The sequence below is a fragment of the Muntiacus reevesi genome, chromosome 4, assembly GCF_963930625.1.
Source record: "Muntiacus reevesi chromosome 4, mMunRee1.1, whole genome shotgun sequence".
NCBI lineage: Eukaryota > Metazoa > Chordata > Mammalia > Artiodactyla > Cervidae > Muntiacus > Muntiacus reevesi.
Genome location: NC_089252.1, coordinates 129,869,896 through 129,894,762, shown reverse-complemented (window position 1 = coordinate 129,894,762; position 24,867 = coordinate 129,869,896). Strand labels below are relative to the sequence as shown.

Below are 24,867 nucleotides of genomic sequence, written 5' to 3'. Positions count from 1 at the left end.
ATACAGAGCAGGATTGGAGATACCTGCATGGTGAGCTCACTGGTACTCAGATAAAATACAGAACAGAAAATGAGAGGAAAGGACTTGTGTTGAGTCTCAGGGTCACCTTAGGCAAATTCACCGCTCTAGATTTCCACCACTGTAACAGAAGAAGATTTATATCCTCTTCACAGAAGTATTAAAGATTCAGATAAAAATGAATGTGAAGGTCCTTTGTAAAATGCATATAGGGAACTGAGTGAATGATACTACTGTAAAGATATTATCCCAAACTTAGCCTCTATGGAGAGCACGTATGACTTAAAGCACATGGGTGTGTATATCAGCGAAGGTACCAAATGAAGTCAGCAAGCTATAAAGTTAGCAGACTGGCCAAATCTAGTGCCCACATGTTTTTCAGATAAAGTTTTACTAGAACACAGAACATCCAGGTGTTTTCAGTAATCCCACAGAGTTAAACCGTTGTCATGGAATCAACACAACAGAAAACGTTTACTATCTGACCCTTTATACTGTTTGTAAAGGGTCAATATGAGCCTTTACAGAGGCTCTGAGACAGAGGATTCAATATGGAGAGTTCTCAGTCCAAACCACTGTTTGACACTTGACAACATTACTTCGTTTAGGCTTTTTTTACCTTTTCAATTCCTACAGAGAATGGCAAATTCAATTTGGTATTTCAAGAAAACATACTATTTTTCTTGCGTGGAAAAAGGATCAAAGTCAATTTCTAATTACATGCCTAAAATGACAGCACGGCTCATGTAAAATGACATATTGAAACAATTTTGTAGGCTAGAATAGGGAATTAAGAAATAGAAAATATAATGGACTTCTGGGAGAACCCATTAAAGCATCAAGTATTTAGGTTTAGAAGATAATGAAAAAGATAACGTCAAACCATCATGATCAAAGGGAGATATGAAGATAATTTAAGGCAGATTTCTCTGAAAGGTGAAACAAACACAAAGCCCACTTCAGTTTGCAATAAATACTCAGTCCTCAAAAAATATTATTATAAGTACTTGAGGATCTAATCTTCTGTTCTGGGAATGAATGAAGTACTTCATATTGGCATAATAATTCCATCTTTCCAATCAGATTATTTCAAAGACAAAGTTTATGATCTTACTTTTTAAAAGATTCGCAATGAAATTAATTTTTAATGATGATGAAAAATAACATGATACAATTTGGTTCTTGAAGCATCTCCAGAAACTTCCATATTAGGAAAGTAAACCCTGGAGAGGTTAAATTACTTGTCCACAATTACACAAGCAGGTAGTGGCAGAAACTGTGAGAACCCAGGCCTCCTGATTAGAACTGCAGGATTTATGTCATTATGCCACATGGCCATACTTTTCACAGCGTGTTCCCTTTATCTCTGAAATCACAACTTCTCTCAAATGTCTAACATTTTTCAGAGGCTCGAATGTAATTAACCTAGAAAAAGGCCACCAGCTACATGCAAAGGTGTAGCTTCAAACAATCTTTATATAAATCTAATGTAAATCAGCAAATGTCTTAATGGCATATTAAATTTTTATAGAATCTTTCTCCCATAATTAACTATGTTATTGCTCTTTTAAAGCTGCTAGGGAATAAGCTGGGACATATTTTAAGAATGGCCATTTCTTTAAAGGGGTAAAGAAAGATTCCAAATTCTTTTCCATCTGTAAATATGTTTAGTTTGTCTAAAAATATGCTTCCTTTTTTTAAAAAGGAATGGAAATTGAGTCTATCTTAGATTTTAAAAGCACCTTTACACTTTGAAAAAACCCCTGGACACAGCTAAAAATAAGTCAACAATATGTACTTAAACACAACACAATTACTTCTGCATGTGTAAGACATCTGTAATACACACTGAGAGGCAAATATATGAAAAAGACTACAAAGTACTTAGATTCCTATTTACACTATAAGCAATTGTTACTCATTCAAGAACCAAGAGCCGCATGTACTAAACACACAGCCAAGAAAGCTATCAAATACTGATGTCAGATTCTTACTGCAGAAAATTACATTTGTGTAGGGGCCTACAATTTATCATAATTTTGAAAAAACAAAATAAGGATCCAAGCATTCTGACCCAAATGTAACCCCAAAGAAGATACCCTGATTACCCAAACACCACAACCAATTTGTTAAACAGTAAATAAGACAGGCAAGCATATTAAAGACACCAGTGAAAACATGCAGCAATCTCTGTAAGACTTAACCAACCACATGGATTGAGGTCAGAACTTTTTTTCTACAGATCTTGTTAAACTTGGGAAATCAAAAAGAAAAAAGAAGTTTAAAACAACACTACCTCTTTGAAAACCAGTAACTTTAGATCCAAACTCCCTCGCTCTTAATTTCAAAATATGGAATTAAGATTATGGTAATAGTTGCAAAAACTTGGTGAACACATTCAAAAGCAACATGAAGAATAAACTGATTTTATGATATGCAAATGATATCTCAATAAAACTATTAAGAAATACAAAAAAGCCCAACCTAACATGCGGCTATTTACAGTCTTTATTCCAGTTATTGTAAATATTCATATATTTCCCTTCAGAAATACTAAAAGTTTCTTAGTCTGGAATGCTGCAATGGTGGTGGTGTTACATGATACAGAGTTTATGCACCCTGTTATCTCCAAAATAAATTTTAGAAAACAGAGTTACATCTGGCCTTAAAGGTTATGAGTACTGAGTCAGGGAACCTAGAGCTCCTTTTTTATATAAATGTAGGGAATTTCAGATTCTAAAAAACACTCTTTACAATCCACATTCAATAAGGCCTGACACAGTCTGTGCAGGGTAGGACCCCCAAAAGACACACAGGCATAGGACATCACAACACTGCTAGTCATTCTAAGCTGTATCATATTTCTAATGAAATTTTAGGAAAAGGTTTTTAATCTGAATTATAAAGCAAACTCTGTAGCACAGACTTATCTTTTCCCTTATAAAGTCATTAGGAATGCATTATTAGCAATGATGCAGCAATATGAATTCAGAGTCAAACCAAATGCTTTCATGTGAACTGACTCCAGAAAATTCACTTTTGCATGCTTTGGGGAAGCACCATGCATTACAGAAGAGGTAGAGAAAGTCATGAGGAGCCTCAGAAGCAAATCTAACCTAGCCGGACCTCAAAGGATGTAAATACAAGGCCCCTCTTTTCAATCTGTTAGAGTAGGACAAACCACGGTGGACGTGCTATGCCCTTGCAGGCCAATGTGATGTTGATGATCAAGCTCAGGGTACCAGTCTCAATGCCTGTTACTCTTCTGGGATGGGAAGATGAAAGAGAGTATCCAGTACTTCTTCTCAAGGAGGCTTCTAAACCATCTACATACACATACACACACACACACGCGCATGCACACAATCAGTCCTATTCATATAATACCTTAAATAATCAGGCTACATTTTAATTGAAGGAACACAAAGACAATGATCTGTACTGAAAATGATCACTGCATTTAGAATTAGCATTGCCTTTGAAATCCAGCTTCACTGCATGCTAATCAATTCAGGGGGATTCACTCAGTCTCTTGTAAAATGGGTACAAACAATGACTCCACAGGGTCACTGTGACAGTTAAGTTAGAAAGCAAATGTAAAATTCCAGGGGGCTCAGTGGTAAAGAATCTGCCTGCCAATACAGGTGAGGCAAGAGACATGGGTTTGATCCTTGGCTCAGAAGATCCCCTAGAGGAGGAAATGGCAACCTACTCCAGTATTCTTGCCTGGAGAATTCCATGGACAGAGGAGCCTGGCGGGCTACAGTCCATGGGGTCACAAAGAATCAGACATGATGGAATGACTGAGGACACATGCGCACACAAATTCTAAGAGAGAAGTTTTGTCTGTTTCCTTCATTACTTTATCCTTGACACCTAAAAAGGCGCCTCATATTTAGAAGACACTTCGTACCTATTTTTCAAAAAATGAAAAAATAAGAAAGCATCTAGCAAACTTGTCACATGATAGGCACCAAGGGAGGAAAAAATGGAAATTGACTCTGAATCCAAATTAAATGCACAAACATGAAATGGTTTTCAGTTCAGTCAGTCACTCAGTTGTGTCTGACTCCAGCTCCTGGAGCTTGCTCAAACTCATGTCCATCAAGTTGGTGATGCCACCCAGCCATCTCATCCTCTGTCATCCCCTTCTCCTCCCGCCTTCAATCTTTCCCAGCATCAGGGTTTTTTCAAGTAAGTCAGTTCTTTGTATCAGGTGGCCAAAATATTGAAGTTTCAGTTTCAGCATCAGTCCTTCCAATGAACACCCAGGACTGATCTCCTTTAGGATGGACTGGTTGGATCTCCTTGCAGTCCAAGGGACTCTCAAGAGTCTTCTCCCAACACCACAGCTCAAAAGCATCAATTCTTCGGTGCTCAGCTTTCTTTATAGACTAACTCTCACATCACATATGGAAAAACCATAGCTTTGACTAGATGGACCTTTGTTGGCTCAGAGTCTTAAAAAGTTAAAAACAAAATTCTGGATGATCTGAGCTACTTAGTGGTCACTGTTTTTCTTTCACTCAAGACTCTCCCCTACCCAAAGGAACGGGGATAATATATTATCCATCTTTGTATTTTTAGCAGCCATAAAACTCATAATTGCATGTAGAAGTGTGTATCACTTGTATTTAACTATTGTAGGTAAACAGCACTGCTTGCAAGACCAAATAATATGAGAATGACTGATTCTTTCATCTTATTTGGATTTTCCATTTTAACCAAACCAGGAGCTTTGGTGTTAAAACTATGGAAGGAGATCCCTTCTTCCCTAGCTAGGCACTCTCTGAAATCCTTGCCCAAATTACTTCACTCCTAGAGGAGTGAAGTTTCCTTATCTGTAAATAATATCTACTCTCATAGAGTCTAACAAAGAAATGCATAGAAGACACTTTGCTAGCACACAGTAAGCCTTGATCAATGGTGGTTGTTATCATAATTACCACCAGCTCTGTGTATATGCAAATGAAGGCTAATGAATTTAAATGGGGTATTTCTCTTCCTCTTTAAACAATATGGAAGTCAGCAGGGCTGCAGAGAAGATTACACTGCAGAATGCAAGAGAATCAAAGACTACAAATTATCCTGTCCAAGAACCAGAAACTTTCAGCTGCTGCTTTGACAGCTTAAATTCAGCCCCTTTCTCACTTAGCCTGCCCATTTTTCAATTGGCATCCCTGCATTTTCTCCTTTCTGGCACTTTTACCTCTGAAGTACCTTCATTTTTGGAACCATCCTCTCTTTTGACATTAGGGTTGTCACTCATTTGAATATTCATCCAACAGAAAGAAACTAAAGTCATATTGTATGATCACAAGAAACTTTCAGCATCTTTAAGAAATGAGTGGCATCCTACAACATTCCTGGAATTGTGAGTAACAGGGTGAACAAAGATACACCAACCTGATGAGTCTACTGCTAATGCCTAAGTTAGCACAAGTTAGCACAAGCACAACTTCTTGCTCCAAGTTTGCACAGCGGTGCCTTGGAGAGCTGGAACAGGGTGTCAGAGAACAGCCAAGCCAGTATTCATCTTCTCCACCTCTAAATCAATCCCAGGCTCAGTATCCTCAAACAGAAGCTCCCTCTATTGAGGGGTAATCTATTCCAAACATAATATCCTGTTAGTAAAGGAAATTAATCAAATTAGGGAAGAAAAACACACTGTGATTTTAGTCTCTTTGTGTTAAGCTTCTGTTAGCTACAAAAGTATATGTTCCATTTGAGGGAATTCCCTGGCAGTCCAGTGGTTAAGATTCCCCACTTCCACTGCAGAGGATATGAGTTCTATCCCTGGTCAGAGGAATAAGATCTCTAGGCTATGTGGTGTGGCCATAAAAAAAAAAAAAAAAAAAAAGTATGTTCCATTTGAAAGGCTTAAATCAAGCTGGAGTCCTAGAATGGCAACAGGCAAATACATAAAGTCTTAAATCCTGGATCTACTAACATAGCTAAAGAGAAAGTATCTAGGGTAAGTAAGAAGGCAGTCTTATTCATGACACACCTGAGGAATGGTACACAGCGGTGGTCCATTAGAAGTCTCAAAGTGGCAAATTCAAAATTATTTTCATTGTCACAAGTTTGTTTCTGTAACCTAAAGGCATGGAAGCAATGTGCACAGTGGTAAAAGCACTGGACCCAGAGGAAGAGGTACTGTTAACTGTATACCCAACTAATTTCTGTGGACCCCAAATTCTGTAAAAAGAGATGGTTAGCATATAGATAGATAATTTCTAATATCCCTTCCAGACCACAAAATCTTGTGTCTTTATGAAAATCTTATAATGTTTCACAATATTGTATGGGGTATCAGATTCTCAATGAACATAAGTGGGTTCCAGACCCAGCTACTCATCAAAATGACAGAGAAAGCAGCTCTTTTACCCCTTTCCTGTTTACCCACTTCTGCTGCCCTCTAACCTTAAAAGAACACAATTATAAGCTGAGATCACTAAGCAATTGGAACTAACCCCTGACTTATGGTCTCCTGAATGCACACCCTGCCTTGTCTAACCTGTTGATTTTTTTCCTAGATAAAGAGAAGAATGGAGAACTAAGCTGTTAAAAAATGACTAGCTGTCTACCTGCAACAGCCACCCCCCAAGCCCTTCTAGCAATCCTGCAGGCAGATCACAGAAGGGTAAAATAACATCTGGAGAGAGAGTCAGTCTGCACACAACGAGGAATGATGCAAAACCAGCCTCTCCCCACCACCCCACTAGTTCCCTTTAAAATCGTCACAGTTGAGCAGAATCTACAGCGATGGCCTCTGAACAGGAGTCCATCTTCTCCCCAGATTGCCAGCTTTTCTGATTAAAGCACTTTTCCTTTCTACTGACACTTGATTCTTGAATTATTGGCTTATGAGTGGCAAGGAGATGAACCTAGATTTGATAACAGCAGGAATTTTTTTTAAAAGTAGATCTAAGAACTAAGATCCCACAAGCCGTGCACAGCAAACTGTGAGATGAGGACATAAGTAAATAAACAGTAGTTTTTCCTGCTACATCAGCTCCTCCCTACCACTTCAAAAAAAAAAAAAAAATCAAAAAATAAGCAGAGCGAAATATCCTTATTCAGTAGTGTCCAGTTTGGAGCTACAATCTCTGATTTAAAAGTTTCCCCATGAGAGGTTGACTATGATTCCAGTTTGGAAACCCATAATAAATCCTAATGCTTAAACAGTCTCCACTACCCACCCTAGTTATTACCTGTCAATTAAACCATATTCTTAAACATTGGGTTTTTCAAACTCAAAACCAATCTTGTGCATGTGTGCTCAGTTGTGTTCGTCTCATTGTGACCTCATAGGCTGTAGCCTGTCAGGCTCCTCGGTCCATGGAGTTTTCTAGGCAAGTACACCGGAGCAGGTTGCCATTTCCTACTTCAGAGGATCTTCTCAACCCAGGGACCCAACCCACGTCTCTTGCGGTCCCTTGCACTGGCAGGCAGATTCTTTACCACTGGCAAGTATAATCTTACCTATAAAAGGAAAACCAGTTTTACCTATAGACTTTTCTCAGCAAGCCCAAGTTACCAGGCATTAAGTTCCTATAAAAACAATTTGGTCTGAACGTTATTAAAGCATTTGAAATATTTTAAAAAATCTCTAGCAGCCAGAAAACAGTATTGCTTTAACAACAAAACTTTTGCTGTCTTTGCTCTCCTTAGGAGGTAAGGAAATAAACTAAACTATGGAAAACAGAAATAACAACAAAAAGCAGCCTCAATGTTTCCCTGAAAAGGTTTTTTATAAGAGATTCTACAATCAGCTGCCACAGTGTTGCCTGCCAGGCTAGCGAAGAACAAGAGGAGGCAAGAGATGCACATTCACCCTTAGGTGTTAACAGTGCTTCCTCTTTCCCCAAAGAATGAGATGAACGCTGCAAGCTATTGCAGCCACTGCACTAATCTTCCTTACTATAAACCTTAAGAAAAGCAAATACACAGGAAACAGGGTGTTGGTGGGGAGCAGACCAGAAAAAGCTTGGATCCCCTCCACTTCCAGATACATAAGCAACAGCACCATCCTGAGCCTGCAGGGGAAAAATCAGGCTATAAAATTATGAAATGATGGTAAGATATTATCAATGGAGAAAAATGAAAGAATGAGTATGTGTACTTATTTTCAAACAAAAGATAAATGATCTAATCAGTTGTTCAGAAGAATTTTCCTTGAAAAGGGCCTTTTTCTCAATATTCTTTAAATTGTCAGCACTGTTGAATAGGATACCAAATACTTTGATTGACATTTCACCCAGCATCCCATTAGAAAAGTCAGAGCTAAGTCAACTGACTGCTCTGTAAGACAACAGACAAAATGTTCACTATTACAGAAATGCTAAGGAAATGTAACAAAATGCTGTCGAGGATGGTGATATCGACTACAGAAAACAAACCTGCCTGAGAGTGTACATTTACTATAATCATAACTGGCAATAATTTGGCAAGGCAAATATTATATTCTGTCATCTCTACAGACCCTGTAACTGATGTTCAATACATTTAGTAATTTATCCAAAGTCACATCATTTAAATCTAAATCTTCAGGAACCAATCCAAAGGCCTTTCTGAAATATTCTTACCTGGATCTATACATGAGAAGATTAGCCAATCACCACATGCTTCTTCAAAGTAAACATCACTTGCTTTCATAGTATGAGGTATATTTAACTTTTTATCACACTTTGTTATGAGATTGTAAGAAATGTCACTTGATGGAACAGGTAAATTTTTGCCTGAATCTTCAAATTAGGAGAAATAATTCTATGTAGTTTGGAGTTTTCCATTTCATAAAAATTACAGAAATATACTCAAACCACTCATATCTAGCTTTGATATAACCCGACATTATATAAACATGTATTCATGCAGTTTATTCTGGTGGGACACACAACATGAACACACACAAATACACCCTTTTATAAGGGGAAGGGACTCAGTGTCTCATGCATTAAAAACTAAGATAATGCCTTCAAAAGGCTGGGTTCGTACTGCTAACAGGTATAATGACTCAAAATTTACAAAATTAAAATGCTGGGTTTTTTTTTTTTGGTTTGTTTTTGTGGCTTTTAAATATATAAAATGTAATTACTTCTAAGCTGTCACAACTGATGTATATAAGCAATGACTACTAAATGTACTTGGTATGTGGTTATCTTTAATAATACATTAATAGAAATTCTGGATATATTTTTCATTTTCTTCACAACCTAAAAACTAAGTCATTTATTTGTTTTTAAATGTGCTTCATTTTTCTCGTGTTGTCTTTGCTGTTTTCTTTGAATCTTACATTAATTATAAGCAAAATGACAATCACACACCCAAATGCAGGCGCTGCAGATTCCCTTATTACAACAAAGAGAAGTATTATGATCTCCGCATTCTATTTGATTTCCTGAAATGAAATGAATAAACATGTGGAGAAAGAAAGAAAGTGTCCTCTGGAACAAAAACACTGACTTCACTAATCAAGGCCATAATTACTGAGGAAACATGTATTAAATTCTGAATTCATGCTATTCCACTTGATGCAAGAGTTGTAATCAGACCAACAGAGCATACAGGAGCCATCTGGGTGATGCAAAGTTGTAAAGACAAACCCTGAGAGCAAGGACACATCGACCTTCCTAGTACCAAATCATCATAGACTTTTGTATTAGAAAGTGCTGTTCTTCCCTTTTCATTTCTTATTTTCCTTCTGAAGAAAGGAATACTGTGATTGATAGGTATGAAACTGGATATTAAAAAAAAAATCATACCATGCAACCTTTACCCTATTATCAATGATCAATGAATTTAACAATCAGTTTTATCCACCCCACCTCCCACGCTGCTCACACCTTTTAAGGACTCTCTAATACACTCCAGAAATCTGGCTTTCTATAGCTTATATTTACACTTGAGAAATCAATCCTAAATTAGCATTTCCATTGTTCCAGGCGTTTAAGACAGGAATCTGACTTCTAGGCAATGACAATGGGTTTCAAATTTGTGCAAACCACATCATTTTCCGTGAAACTGACAGAACCCAGTTGAATATGAGTAGCCTGACAGTCACGAGATCCCCGTCAGTCAATTTGATTCCTCTGAGGCAGCAGGTTATCGAAAATTGAACCGAGTGATGTAACACGCATCCCAGACAGTATTATGAGAACAGCAGAGATGATTTCAATGAGACTCATTATTTATTCATCACAAGGTCCAATTTGCGTGTCATTTTCACTGATGGTGTACTCAGTTAACTGGTTGAAATCAGTGCTGATAGAGTGTTTTATACTGTAAAAAGGACCCTTTTAATTTTTTTTTTCTGTCTTCCTGTATGAAAGAGTACAAAACAAAGGGATTTTGTGTTTGTGGCCATTCATGGTAATATCTGAACACCATTTAGCAAAGCTGGAAGAACAGACATAGGAGAAAGCCCTTAAGGGCTCCCTGTTTTTCTCATTAGGAGTGTATAATAACATGTCAAATATTACAGAATAAAGAGTAAAATAATATTATTATTCAGAAAATAACTGCTTTTCCTTTAAATGCTACAGAACGAGATAAACACTGATAGGAAACACTCACAGAATGAGACATAACCTCCACCCCCGAGTCGAATCCTTAGTCTCATCACCCCAAGGGACCTTCTCTCAGGTTCAGGGAAAGAACAGGAAAGAAAGCTCTCCCAAGAGGCAAGAAAGAGCTGGCCTGTACATTCTTGGGTTTTTCCCGTGGACCAGTACAAGGGCTAGCACATTTGAAAACCATGCATCATCTCTCATCAATGTTGGGGTCACATCATATCTTAAAAGGCCCTGACATCATCAGACACAGCAGCTATCTCAGTTGACCTTTCCTAATTCATTTTACTAAGTGCAAGTGCTTTATGTATCTGCTGAAAGGACTGCTCAGTGCTCCTCAGTAACTTCCCCTGAGTTTCTCTCAAGGAAATGCTCACCCATCACCTTCCACTTTTCCCCACCTCTCTAGTTATAAATACCTACATCCAAACAATCCTTCAGGGCCCTGCTCACACACCTCTGCCCCAGAAGGTGCTTCCCATCCCCTCAGCTGAAAGTAACCTCCCTGTCCTCTAAGCGCCCTCGGGCTCCAAGTGCCTGACAACCCTCACCACTCTCCAGCTTGAATTTCAGTTCTACACTTACATGTACTATTCTCAACTTCCTACTATTCTCAAATACCCTTAAGAACAGATTTTATTGATTCATCTTAGATTCCTCACTTCACCTACCACAGTGCCTTGCACAAAGATGAACCTTTAAAAAAGTAATAATTTGTGATAAGATTGCTGTCCCAGGTATTAACACTAATGCAAGCATCACAGAAACTTGCAAGGATAGTCAGTTTCCCAAATTTAAATGACTTAACTTGAATCTAAACAGCAAGCAGAATACAGAATCATCCCAAATCAGCTGAGTGAGGAAGCCAACCTGCAGGAATAAAATACCCTATTAATCTTTGACTTTTGGAATTGAAAAATATTTCTGAACCTCGACTTTATTTGTGGTATTATCTGGTTAGCGGTCTTGGCAGCTGTTCAAAGTTTTAAAGTACTACAGGTCATGAATATTAAACGCTACAACAAGTTTACTGGGAGGAAATCCAAATTCATTTGTAAGTGCATGACAAATAGTCACCCCCTCCAGTTTCAATAATGCGAGGAAATACTGTGATCGGAACCAGAGTTTCTTGCTATATCTAGATTCTCACAAAGTCAAGTGTAAAGCAAACGAAGCGAAAGACAATTCTCAGAAAGCAAGAACACAACTTGAAGCAGAGTGGCGCAGATGGTGCTTAAAGACAATCAGAAACAGCAAATATATCCTATTTCGTCCAAGGCAATGGATATGAGGGTCACATCTTGAGTAAAACCACAATCTGGTCTAGAAAGAAAAGGGACGAAGCCATAAATGATAACAGATTCTGCTAATGCCATCCAAGCAGCTAATCAAGTTAAAAAAAAGCACATGTGGATCCAATGTGCAAATACCTGCGGGCTATGCAGGTTCTTCTGTACGTGGGGAGCCACACAATATAGTCTGATGTACAAAAGCACCACGTTTAACATCTTCAGTGTTCAGACAGTGATGAGCCCAAAACCTTCAGCAGAATATAAGCCCCGACCCTGGGAAACCATTCTCAAAATATGCCCAGTAAATGGTTTGGAAACATGCAACTATTTGTTAGTGTGGGTCTGATGGTCGCATCCCATTATAGAGCCTAGCTTACTTAATACTCAAGATAAAGGTAAACTTGCTCACCACAGGCAGCCTCCATCAATCACATCTTGCTTTGCATTAAAATAAAGTTTTGCTAGACAGAGATGACTTAGTTTTTCAAAAGTGGCAAAGCCTCCCATGTCCCTCTCTAGTAATACAGTGTCTTTATCTTGTTTACATGAAACAGAGCCACAAGATTTCATTTGAAAAAAAGGTGGTTATCCAGATAACACATATCTTGGAAGCAACTACGGTAAAATAAATGTAGTCATCTGTAGAGAAAGTCTTAAAATATCAAACTCAAAGGGCTTCATTTTTCCAAATTATTTTGGGCTATAATTAGAATTGTTACACTCCCTTTCAGATTTCCTTTCCTTTTTAATTTTTTTCCACCTGTAACTGAATAAGTGATTATGAGGCTAATAAAGGGGAAAAAAAGATATTTCCACATTAAAACAGTTAACAGATGTTAAAAAAGCACAGAAAATGGCCACTGGGCAAGCAATGACTGATGTTGGGTAAGTAAGAAAAATGTTGCCTTTACTGATTTTATTACCCATGTACCTCCTGGGATCATGGGAGACTTGTAAAATATTTTGTGGGCAGATAAAAGTCTAGCATTTATTTGCAAGGCTAGTTTAAGTGTCTTTCAAGGGTTCCCCATCCCCCTTACTTTTTGACAACATAAAGCTAAGCAAATGAAAACCATCTAAGAAACGCTAAAATAGTCATCTGTTGAGAGGTCAAGAAAACTTATTTTTCAACATTTTTCTGACATGCATCTCTTTCAGTCCCACCTTCCAGACCTCACTAATCAGGAATGAAATCCTCACAGTAGAAAGGAGAAGGTATAAGATTTCACTTTACCACTGTAGGCACATCCGTTTCAAAAGTCAGTCTTTAAGTGTGAATTCAGTAATTCACTGGGGAAGCCCACATATTTAATCTCCTACAAATCCTCCAATTTTTTCCCTAAGTATTGAAAACTGTATTATTTCATGTTATAATCAACCATATTATTTCAAAAGTCATATTATTCTCTTGATAAGCATTTACTAAGTTAAATGTGCTAATATTTTGGCATATTCAGAACAGTGCCCAGGAGATATAAACACTGTACATGGTTGTGTGTGTTTGTGTGACAGTGTGTGCGTTTAGTTGTGTCCAAGTTTTGCGACCTCATGGACTGTAACCCACCAGGCTCCTCTGTCCATGGGGTTTCCCAGGCAAGAATACTGGAGTGGGTTGCCATTTCCTCTCCAGAAGATCTTCCCCACCCGGGATCAAAACCCATGTCTCCTGTACTACAGGTGGATTCTTTCCCACTAAGCCACCTGGGAATCCCATACATGGTTACTAAATACTAAATAAAATATCTACAATATTCTGGGTACTTACTATTTTTCAAACCCTTCACCAAGAAAAATAAGACTTCCTTATTTCCTTTGCAGAACTATAGAAATTTTACATGTCATATGGACACGGGCATCATTTGCTTGAACCTGAGCAGTCAAAACATGGCAGCCAAGAATTCTGGCCAAATTCAGCCATCCCGGGAAGACTGTCTGGCCCAAACAGGGCATATTTGTTCTTAAGTAACCAATACTAAATAACAGGAGATGTCACAGAAAATCCAGATGGAAGTCTTAGAAAAATCTTAACCTCTCCCAAACAGAACCCTGTACTTTCTTACTGCAATGACAGGATGGGGAGAAGCCCCAGGGAGGGGGCGTAACTCCTGTCCCTACAGCTCCTTCTGCCTGATCCCAGTAAACGCTGACTTTGGGACCTGAATCTGACAAGAAGCACAGAACCAAAACATCTGACACTACTAAAGAAACGTGAAGCGAGAAACTGAGTGTGATTGCTATGAGAAAAACATTACTGACAAAACTATAAAAATGGAGAGATTGCCCCTCTAGTTTTAATCGTTTCCAGCTTGAGGAGGACCACCATTTTTAGATTTTTGAGCATTTGGCTAGTTCTTTGGTTTGCATAATAGAGCTAAACATTTGTGCACTGGGTTTTTCTGTTTACATATAAATTCTGTTTTAACAAGGCAGGGAAGTTTATTTCATCTGGCAAACTATGATAACTCTGATGTAGAGTTAATTGGTAAGACATTCAAGATGTATTCGTTTAAGGTTGAAAAGTCTTTTAATCCACTTTCTTCAGAGTCTCTTCTAACTCACCCCAGGCATAGAAATCTATATATTTTAAAGACAAAATATGAAATTTTTCTATAACTTCCATATGTAATCTATGCCAATGTTTACAAGCCCTATAGTCATGAAATTCTAAATGGAAGTTTTTGCTTAAATATTCATGCTTCAGCTTCAGTTGATTCCTAATTCATATGCTTTCAAACCACTGGAAAAGTTTGGCCTTCTCTTTCTTGAAATAAAGAATTATAATTTCCATTGACATTACCTCTTTCCCTTCAACTAATATGCATTAAGTGCCTTCCAAATACTGGGTATCCAGTTCATAACAATGGAGAAAGCCATGGCACTCCACTCCAGTACTCTTGCCTGGAAAATCCTATGGACAGAGGAGCCTGGTAGGCTGCAGTCCATGGGGTCACTAAGAGTCGGACACAACTGACCAACTTCACTTTCACTTTTCACTTTCATGCATTGGAGAAGGAAACGGCAGCCCACTCCAGTGTTCTTGCCTGGAGAATCCCAGGGCCGGGGAGCCTGGTGGGCTGCCGTCTATGGGGTCGCAGGGTCGGACATGACTGAAGCGACTTAGCAGCAGCAGCATCAGTTCACAACAAACACCATACAATTCCGTATAACCTTCCCAACTTCTCCAGGGGAGAACATAATCTCTATTCTGACATGAAGAAACAGGTCATTGAGCTAGTTCAAGGTGACTCACTCAGTGCAAGTTAAGATTCAATGCTTATTATTTCCTTCTCTACTGCAGAGTCATCTCATTTCTTTATTCATCTTCATACCCTTACAGTGTAAGATCACTAGACAGTCACAAATATGTCTTCTAGTTCTTGGGATTCCATTTTCTGGGTGACCTTCACATCTCTGGTTCTCTACACCTCAGCTGGAGACAAGGGGCCAGGCATAGATCATCTCCAGGTTTCTCACAAATCTATAAAATCTATTATCCAAATGCCCTCATTAAGCTCAAAAGGCCAAACCTAAGAAAAAAGAAAAAGCTAAGCTGAGAGAGCAACTATCAGATGAAGGGTATTGCTGCCATGACTAACTTCCTTGCCCACAAGCAGTGGTTACCAGAGAGCCTGGGTAAGTTTCCACTTGAGAACTCCTCAAGACACTGAACATTCGAAGCATTAAGTCCTTTCCCATAGGATGGGGAACTGTGTGCCCAACTCTTTGCAACCCCATGGACTGCAGCCCACCAGGCTCCTCTGTCCATGGGATTTTCCAGGTAAGTTATACTGGAGTCGTTTGCCATTTCCTTCTCCAGGGGATCTTCCCAACCCAGGGATGGAACCCAGGTCTCTTGCACTGCAGGCAGATTCTGTTAATCTGTCCTATGGCAATTTAATTATTAGCTCAACCAAAGAACTTAGATAGAAAGAAAAGTTTTCTTTCCTTGCACTAGTGGCAGTTCTCATTTTCTTAAGCAGTAGTTGCATGAGTAAGGCTGCCAAATAAAATACAGGATGCCCAGTTGTATTGTACTTTGAGATAAACAAAGAATAATTTTCTTTTATAAATATGTCCCAAATATTACATGAGACAAGCTTATAGTAAGGAGTTCTATCAGCAACTTTATCCTTGAAAATAAGCTTAGAGAACTAAAAATTTCTCCGAAGAGAACTTCAAAAATCCTAAAAGCAAGTCCTGAACTGATATATTAAAATAATTTCCTAATTTATGAAATGGTAAGATGAAAATTCTGCAGAAGAAAACAAAGCGCTTCACAGGCTATCAAGGTCTTAAAACACCCAATCTGCATCCCCAAATAGCTCTCACCCTTACAAAAAACAAAGACCATGACTTATTCTATTTGTATTTCCAGTACAACAAGAAAACTTGCTATTGTTGATGATGTGGTTTTAAAAAGAAAAAGATTTTAAAAATAAATAAATAAATAAAAGAAAGAAAAAGATTGTTCTCCCTAAATTTCTTTGAATGAATATTTAAAATTGATTGGAAATTAAGAGCTTGGCTTTCAAACCTATGTTGTTTTCAAAGCACCAAACTCGATTGAGGGTTTTCAAGATTCAGCAGTTAATGGAAATCACAACAGAACTTCATTAAGCACTTGATACTTGAGTTCTAAGTAAACAGGTTGTTTCCCCACAGAGCAGAAGCACAGCAGTAATTACTATTCCTAAGTTAAAAAAAAAAGTCATTTCAAAATAAATGTTTCTATTTCCTTCCATTTTGTTCTTCAATTTCTTCCCAATTCGATTTTGTGTAAAATTAAGAATTGAGAGGAAAAAAGCAGTTAAAACCACAATACTTGACAGTTTTCTCAGGGTCAGTATCCTAAACCATTACACTCCTTGCTGAAGAGTATCCAAAAGGATAAAGGAGCTGGTCTGAATCATGTCTGAGGTTGCAAGCACTGGCCAAGTTCAGTGTTTTACTCAAAGGCAAGGCAAGTCTGAGTTTATTGTGAGGGAGGTAAGATGTGGAGATGGGAAGCAGGCAGTTTCTCAAGATGCACTAGTCCACTCAAGGTGTCCCCTTAACACACCAGCAGGAAACTGCTCAGTTATCTTCTAGTACTTGGGATCCCAAAAGTGCTTCCGTGACCTTCAAACAACACTGCATTTGAAACCACTGAGCGAATTCGGAAGAACACATATTAAGCCCTGAGGCAAAGGTCTTAATTGGCCTCAGGGCAGAACTTATAATAACCAATTTCTGTTTTGACTCTTCTATTCTTATACACTACAACAAGGAAAAGGTAAATATGACTCATTATTTAAAAATGTGACTTCCCAGAGCACAGCAGAGAGGTTTGTTTTCCAAAGTCAGTTTAGGAAAAGTAATATTAACAAACGGCAGAGGATTTCCTCTTTCCAGAGTCGAGCATCCAGCTCACTGATCAGCTGTGTTATTTTTTCAAACACCTATTACAGGCAATTTATTGGATTACAGGACTTGGACTGAAATAAAGGAGTCAAGGATAAATAAATAAAGATGCATATTCTTTACAAGGCAGAACTGTCCTTCTACCCTCTCGGAAATCATGAAACTAAGTTAAGAAACCAGAGAAATAAAATAATCAGAGACTGACACCCAGGTTAGTAGGGACAGGCCAGAGAGGACGCTTCCGCCTCACGAAGATCAAAAAGTAACTTACTTTAAGTTCTCTTTTTAACGGAATAATCTGCTTTTTCAAATGGGGAAAAGGGATCAGGCTCAGAGGGTACTCAGTAACCCGATGCTCATGCCCAACAGTCACTTACTTTGTAGATGGTGGGTAAGATCTGTTTCATTTTCAGCCTGTGGAAGACAAAGACGTCATAAACGGCGGAAACTGCCAAGACCGTGACTCCTTGCTCCTTCCATAACATGCTGCATCCGGCACACATGCCCGTCCCCAGGAACCAGCCCCAGGTCCTGGCCGAGGAGCCTCTTGTAGAACAGTGTTTCATGTAGCAGAGCAAGGACAGGAGGAAGAAGAAACTGGCCCCCACATCAGCCCGGCCCACGATTCCGGCCACTGCCTCCGTGTGGATGGGATGAGAGGCGAACATCAAGCCAGCCATGAAGGTCCAGTACCCGTCCCCAAGGAGGATCTTAGAGAAGTTTGTGAAGAGACCAGTGACCGCCGCGTGCAACAGCACATTGACCAGATGGTAGCTCCAGGGATTCAGCCCTCCGATGGCATGGTTCAGGCGGAAGGACAGAGTGCAGAGGGGCCGGTAGGACTTGTGGCTGCCGCTGTGGGTGAGTAGGGTCCCCCAAAAGTCATTGTAGAAAATATGGGTCCAGGGGGTTTCTGGGAGAAGGTCCTGGTTCGTCTTGATAGCACGGCTAAAAAACAATGTCAGAAAAGAAATCAAATGTAAAAGACAGAAAGAGAAAAAACACATTACTAAAATATATTACTGAAACATCGCCTTCCTGCATAGCTTTCTCATCACGGGGTTTTAGATGGGCTTCCGGGTATACATGATTAATGCAAAAAAGCCTTAGAGTGGCTTCACAGGGAGACTGAATTCAGATCCTCCCAGTCACACTTACTAGGTACCACAATTAGGGTTGTATTTCTTCTCCTCAAAGGCTTTTCTTCTTTGTTTGAACGCAAATACCTTTGGAGAATGAATGCAGAGTTTCAAAGAAGTTGTCAAACAATTGCCTTCCTGTGGCATGATGGCTAGAAATGCAGATCTCAGGCGCCAGGCTGATATAAGGCCTGAGAATAGGCATTTTTTAAGAAGTTAATACTGATGTAGGGGATAGACTTAGAGGAAGGACTAGCTCTGTTAGTAGAAATAAATTTTAGATAGAATCTCTGCCCAGGGAAATGATTACCATACATGAGGATCACCTGGGGATCTTGTTAACAGGCAAGCAAAGGTTCTAATTCAGTAGGTCGAGGAGGAGCTCGAGATTCCACATTTCTAACTCTTGTAATTGTTCATTTATCTTCTACGCAGAAAAGCAAAGGACACTGCTTTGCAGATTCATGCATGTTCTGGAGAACTAGTGCAAGGAACATCTTGGCCCTGTTAGCTGTTGCTATTACTATTCTACAAAAACTGTATTCTAATCTACAGAAAGTCCCTTATTAAATTCAGCTTGACCCACAACTTCTGAAATCAGGTGCACCTGGGGGGTAGAATGAGCCAGTTACCATTAATGTATATCGATGCCTGTTTTATCTACTCTGCCAAACACTACTACATATATAATCTACTGCCAAACTACTGCCTGCAAACAACTACTGTCTGTCTGCCTGCAATGCAGGAGCCCCGGGTTAGATCCCTGGGTCAGGAAGATCCCCTGGAGAAGGAAATGGCAACCCACTCCAGTACTCTTGCCTGGAAAATTCCATGGACAGAGGAGCCTGGTAGGCTACAGTCCATGGGGACACAATTGAGCAACTTCACTTTCTTTCTTCTTTATTTAGGGTATTAGCGAGTGGCAGCTGAATCTACTCATCAGTGAAATCCTTTGTTAACAGAAGACCTACTATATCATGGTGGTTTGATTTTCCATTTTGATTCGATTTTTACAAGGCTCTGTGTATTGACTGTGTACAAATGAATTTCCATATAAATTGGCTTTTAAAATATTAGAAACAGATGTTATTCTGTATCCATTAAATTAAAACACCTTGTTATGACATTCATCAAGAGTCTACCCCAGAAGTAATTGCTTAAGACTTGATGGGTTATAATTAATATTTTAAAGAAATATGAAAAACTGCCAAACAGTGTTGTCAGAGAAAGTTGATTTCAAGCCATTGAGAATAAAAAGTCAACTGGCCTCCACTAAACATTAACCTAAATACTGATGTGAATTTCTCTAATATCAATGCAGAAACACTCATATATTCAAAGTCAGGGCAGCAGAAATCTCAACAGCAGAACACTGTGGGATAAGATTTGGCTAATTTAGCAACAAGGAAAGCTGAGAAGCATGTTTTGTTTAGGAGAGTATTTCACCCTTTCAGTGGCAGACCCATATAGGATGGAGCCACGTTCTCTAAACCAGTTATCTACATGCTCTTAGTTCAGCTCCACAACCAGCTTTCCTTTTCACTCGGTTCAAAGTCGCCAGAATTTCTTATGTCCATAGCAATAAATCTAGTAATCCGCAGCAGCCAACAAGATATAAGTCTAACTCCAATGAAACAAGAATTTCAAAACAAAGGACAAAACAACAAATCTCATAATTTCACTGTGAGAAAAAAACTGAGGCACAGCCCTAAATTTTCTGCACTGTAGGAAAAAATTTAAACGGCAAACAGCATCAATAAAACAAAAATGTAAGAGCAAAGAAACATTTCACCCATGTTCAAAATATATTCCACTAGTGGAGACATCAGTCTGATAAAATTATCTGATGGGTGTTATTAGGTAGGTTTTTATTTACTCAATGAATATTATGGCACAAGAACATGAAATAAGACTAAATTATACTGGGCTTTAGAGTATAAGTCATCACACACATGCAAGTCAGTGATAAGGGATGAAATATACATCCCTTTCATCATTTTAAGAAATGGACCAAAAGGGATTTAATAGAATCTAAACAATATGCCAGTAAAATGAGAAGCAAAGGTAGTCATTCAACACTAAACATAATAGGTTCTCATCTATTTGAATTTTCTTACCTGAATCCAAAACTGAAAGAGGGAAACCTCTTCTACTATTTCTCAGTGAATAGAAAGCTTAAGTCAAAACAAAATTTCATGCTGTTATAATCTGAAGTTTCTTCTGTGAGTGGGTATTGACAATTCAGAAAGACACTAAGCAATTAGGAAATTTTCACTCTGGGAAAGATGAAGAACGTTGAAGTAGCAGATGTGGAAAAGATACAAATGTAGGCAGAATTCTCCAGAGAACACAGGACTAGGAGACTGTCCTTCGAAGCAAAAAGATCTATTCTCTCAAGTCTTCAAGGGGGTTTTAACCTGTTTTCAGTTTTGTTCATTTGTGGCTCTTTGTTTTTTGCTGCCTTATGATTTTTCCTTTAAAAAACGTTGAAAAAGGTCAACACTGTTATAAAACTGATGAATGATGTGACACCACCATCCCAACCGTCCTTGTGTGTGTTTCTCTGCTATTTTTTTTCTGTCCATTGACCTTTTCAGTCACAAGCACCGACATAAATGATGACCATTAGTCCTTCAGAGCAAGCATGATGCTTAGATTTTCCAAACATCAAATGGCACACTCTCCCCCAAGTACTTTCAATTGTTCTACTAAAAACTAAGTAAAAGCCAAACTTTACACTTAAAAAAAGCAAAAAAAAAAAAAAAAGAAAAAAATTTTTTTTTTTAGGTGATGGATTGAAATTTGTTCTGCAGGATAAAAAAGAAAGAGCATAAATCCTTTGTTAATCTGCCCTGTTTCTGTGCTACCCAAGCACACCTATCTATCTCCAGGAAAGGTAGTGAGATGAAATAGTTACGAAAAGTGATTCTAGAACCAATTGGACCAATTATTCCACCTCTCTGTGCCTCAGTTTTCTTATCTGCAAAATAAGGATAACAACTGTACTTGCTTTATAGGACCATTTTGAGGAGTTAATGAGTTAGCAAAAAGCACAGTGTTACATGTAATATATGTAACATATTAGCTACTATCATTATTAGTATTATTATCACCGTTAACACAAAACAATCATTGCTCTAGCCATCCATGAAAACACAGTGCTCTTTCTTCATGTTCACAGCTGTCAACATCTATGCATCATGGTCATGACTGCTTCACTTTAAAATCCTTTAAGATTTAATGACACTCAGAACAAAATAATAAACATTTACATCTTACCTTTAGTCTTTTCCTATTTTTTTCCCCACATAATAGTCCTTTAATAGACTTGATAGTAAAAAGTAATGTAATTGCATATAAGCACACTTTTATCTTCTTTGACTTCCTCTTTCCAACCCTCCTTGGCTACCATCTCCTTCAGACTTGTGTCACAGATGTGGACGTTTCTTCCCAGTTCTGTCTCCTGACCTTTGCTCACTCCATACTTTTCACCTTGGTGGTCATCATCTCCAACGCCTGCAACCAGGGGACACTTTCTCATTGACAACTTCAGCCTGGGTGGTGCTCACGAGTTTACACGTCTACTGGCCCAGGTGATAGTTGTATCTGAATGATGAAATCGTGGTTCCTCTGCTAATACCAAATGGCCAGTTAGCCTCTCTAGAGCACAGCTTCTTTACCAAGTTGGTGGACAAACTTCTCACAAATTTTGCTGAAGTTCAAATGGGGCAATGTTAAAATGTTTGAAATCTACTTTGCCTGGTGTCATGGACTGGTTTTTCCAAACACTTTCTCCTGTTTTTTTTTTTTTTCCTTTTGAGAACAGGCCAAATCCACTCTCCATTCATGTGAACAGAGTGAAGCTGTTGTCCTCACCTCCTGATGAAAGTTATCTTGTGATTTGGCCAGTCAGTGTACTATATCCCCCATCCCCATTACCGGCCATAAGACCTGACTTAGCAGCCAGCCAGGTCAATCAGAGTCAAAGCAGCTCTAATAATCTCCTGGGAAAGGACATCTTAGGGGAATGAGATCAGCCCTAAGGGTGCTAAGGGCCCTGAAGATGCAGTCTAAGAATGAGGCCAACACACACAAAAGGAGAAACAGATCAAGGTGACAAAAAGGCAGTTAATTCCTAGTACAGCTGGAACCTGTCTTCTCTCTTTACTCCCACATCTACTTTCAATTTGGTTAAGGATAATTTGACACTGGTCAAGACCTCAGTGAAAAATTCAACATGCAAATTTCCCCTGAATCTCCTCTAACTTTCTTTTTCTCTTCCCCTCATTCAGGTCTCCTTCATTTCTGACTTCTATTGCTTAAGAGATTTCTACTAAAAGTCACTGTTAATTATTTTGTGTCCTTCATTAGGCTCTAAGTTCTCTTATGGAAAGAGTATATTTTCTCCAATGCCCAATATATATTAGGCACATAACAACTATTTGTTAAACTGAATTAAATAGTCATCCCTGCCTGCTTTCATTTCCCTTTTGATCTATTATGCAAGCTGTGGATAGAGAAACTTCCTGAAATTTAACTCCTGAAGTATAACCCTAACACTACCACTTTGCTTCACAAGACTCCCTCATCACGCCCTATTTCTTACCATAATAAATAACCTCTCTAAGCCCAGAGTTCACAGCCAATCCCATTATGACTTCTAGGCCAATTGCCCATTACTTTTCCACATGCATCCTAATGTCAATTCCCCAGCTCTCAGGCCTTTGCTCAGATCATTTTTTTCCCTTTTTCTGCCTGACCTGTTATTCTTCACCCAGTTTGTATGTATGTGAGTGCTCAATTGTGTCAGACTCTTTTCCACCCCATGAACTGTGGCTCACTTGGCTTTTCCCAGCAAGAATACTGGTATGGTTTGCCATTTCATCCCCCAGGGAATCTTCCAGACCCAGGGATTGTGTCTCCTATGGCTCCTCCATTGGCAGGCAGATTCTCTTCCACTTGAGCCACCTGGGCAGTCCATTCAACCAGTTTATGTCTGTCCAAATGTGCTTTAATCACCAACACTCGTTTGTGACACCACAGTCTCCCCCAATGTATTTACTAATTATTGTTGCAAATCTGCTAGATTTTGACATTGCACACTGCCACATTCCTATTAATAACACTGACTTCTTACTACCGTCATCAGGGATTTTAAATGGGATGATATATGAAAGGCATTTCAGAAGAGTAAAATGAAATGTATGCATTGAAATCAGGACACAGGTGATTTTAATAGTTCCCCTCCTCTACCCTATTGAAAATAACAGCTCAACAAAAAGGACTGATTCTGTCTTAAGAAAATTACTCACCCACTCATTTATTCATTCATTTCATGATGAGCTAAACACTATTTAAGTGGCACTGCAGATAGGATGGTGAGCAAAACAGATGCACTGACTTTAAGAAACAGTCTAGGAGAAGAGGCAAAGATGTGTACAAGCAATTTCACTGCAACATGATAAATACTATTCTAGAATGAAATCATGATTGCTGTGTGAGAACAGAACAGATTCCTGAAAGTCTTAGGGGATCAAGAGCTTGCTGGGGGGAAAGCATGTCTACATACATGGAAGGAGTTAAAGGGAGTTGAATTGGGAGATTACCAGACTAATGGGCAATATTTTCAAAGACCATGAGGCAAGTGAGAAGGTGGTGAGCTTGGGATCTGAAAAAAAAGCAATAGGTTGGTTGGGCTGGAGTAAAGTTTGAACGACAGAGTGGCAGGGATCACTGGCATTTACTCTGTGTTACTACTTTCCTCCATGAGATGGAGAGCAATGTTGCTAACATCAAGCTCCCCGATGGTTGTCAGGTCCAATTCAGCTATTGTCTCATTAGAACTTGCATTATTTCCCCAATGCACTGTTAACACCTAAGAAACAGAGCAGCTTCTTATTTATCTTTCAGAGCCCTGCACATAGGAGGCATTCAATATGTATTGTTGAACTGAATTCTAACTAGAAATGATTGGTATTGATGAACTGCATTCATCTTTTAGAAAAAATCTACATTGATTTAAGTATAAAGAGAATTATCACTTTCATCTAAAAGCAGTTCATTCACTAACAATTAACTGAGAAAAACCATCAAGGTAATTGGCTTACCCAAAAGTCTTTGGCACACATTTGCCACTTAACCTATAATCCTTTCATTAGAGTCCTTTAGGGATAAGCCATTATATTTAGAAAGCTCTAGTTAATAGCAAATACTTAGCTACCAGGGTAGGGAAATGAAAGATACACTGTAACATCTAAGGATTGGTCTTAGTCTGGGGAGAAGCAATGCATTTCAGATTCCTGGAGGAAGAGGTAGAGCAAGTAAATTTTGGTGGAGGGCACTGTTCTGTTTCTGGGGCATATTAGTTTTCTCTCAGGTCCTGCAAAAATGGAAGGCACTATGCTTAAGGCATGAACTTATCATTAACACACATAACACATTCCTAAA

At 38.7% G+C, this 24,867-nt stretch overlaps 1 protein-coding gene across 2 annotated transcripts in view; it reads right to left on the bottom strand.

The window, feature by feature from the left end:
- The window catches only part of TMTC2 (transmembrane O-mannosyltransferase targeting cadherins 2), a 394,188-nt gene that overhangs the window by 215,000 nt on the left and 154,321 nt on the right, over nucleotides 1-24,867 (bottom strand). For both annotated transcript variants that reach the window (XR_010663044.1, XM_065934163.1), the window contains exon 2: nucleotides 17,659-18,229. Coding sequence is in view for 1 of the 2 variants with exons in the window: in XM_065934163.1 (XP_065790235.1) it covers nucleotides 17,659-18,229 (571 nt within the window). In the remaining variant the exon portion in view is untranslated. The remainder of the gene's footprint in view (nucleotides 1-17,658; nucleotides 18,230-24,867) is intronic.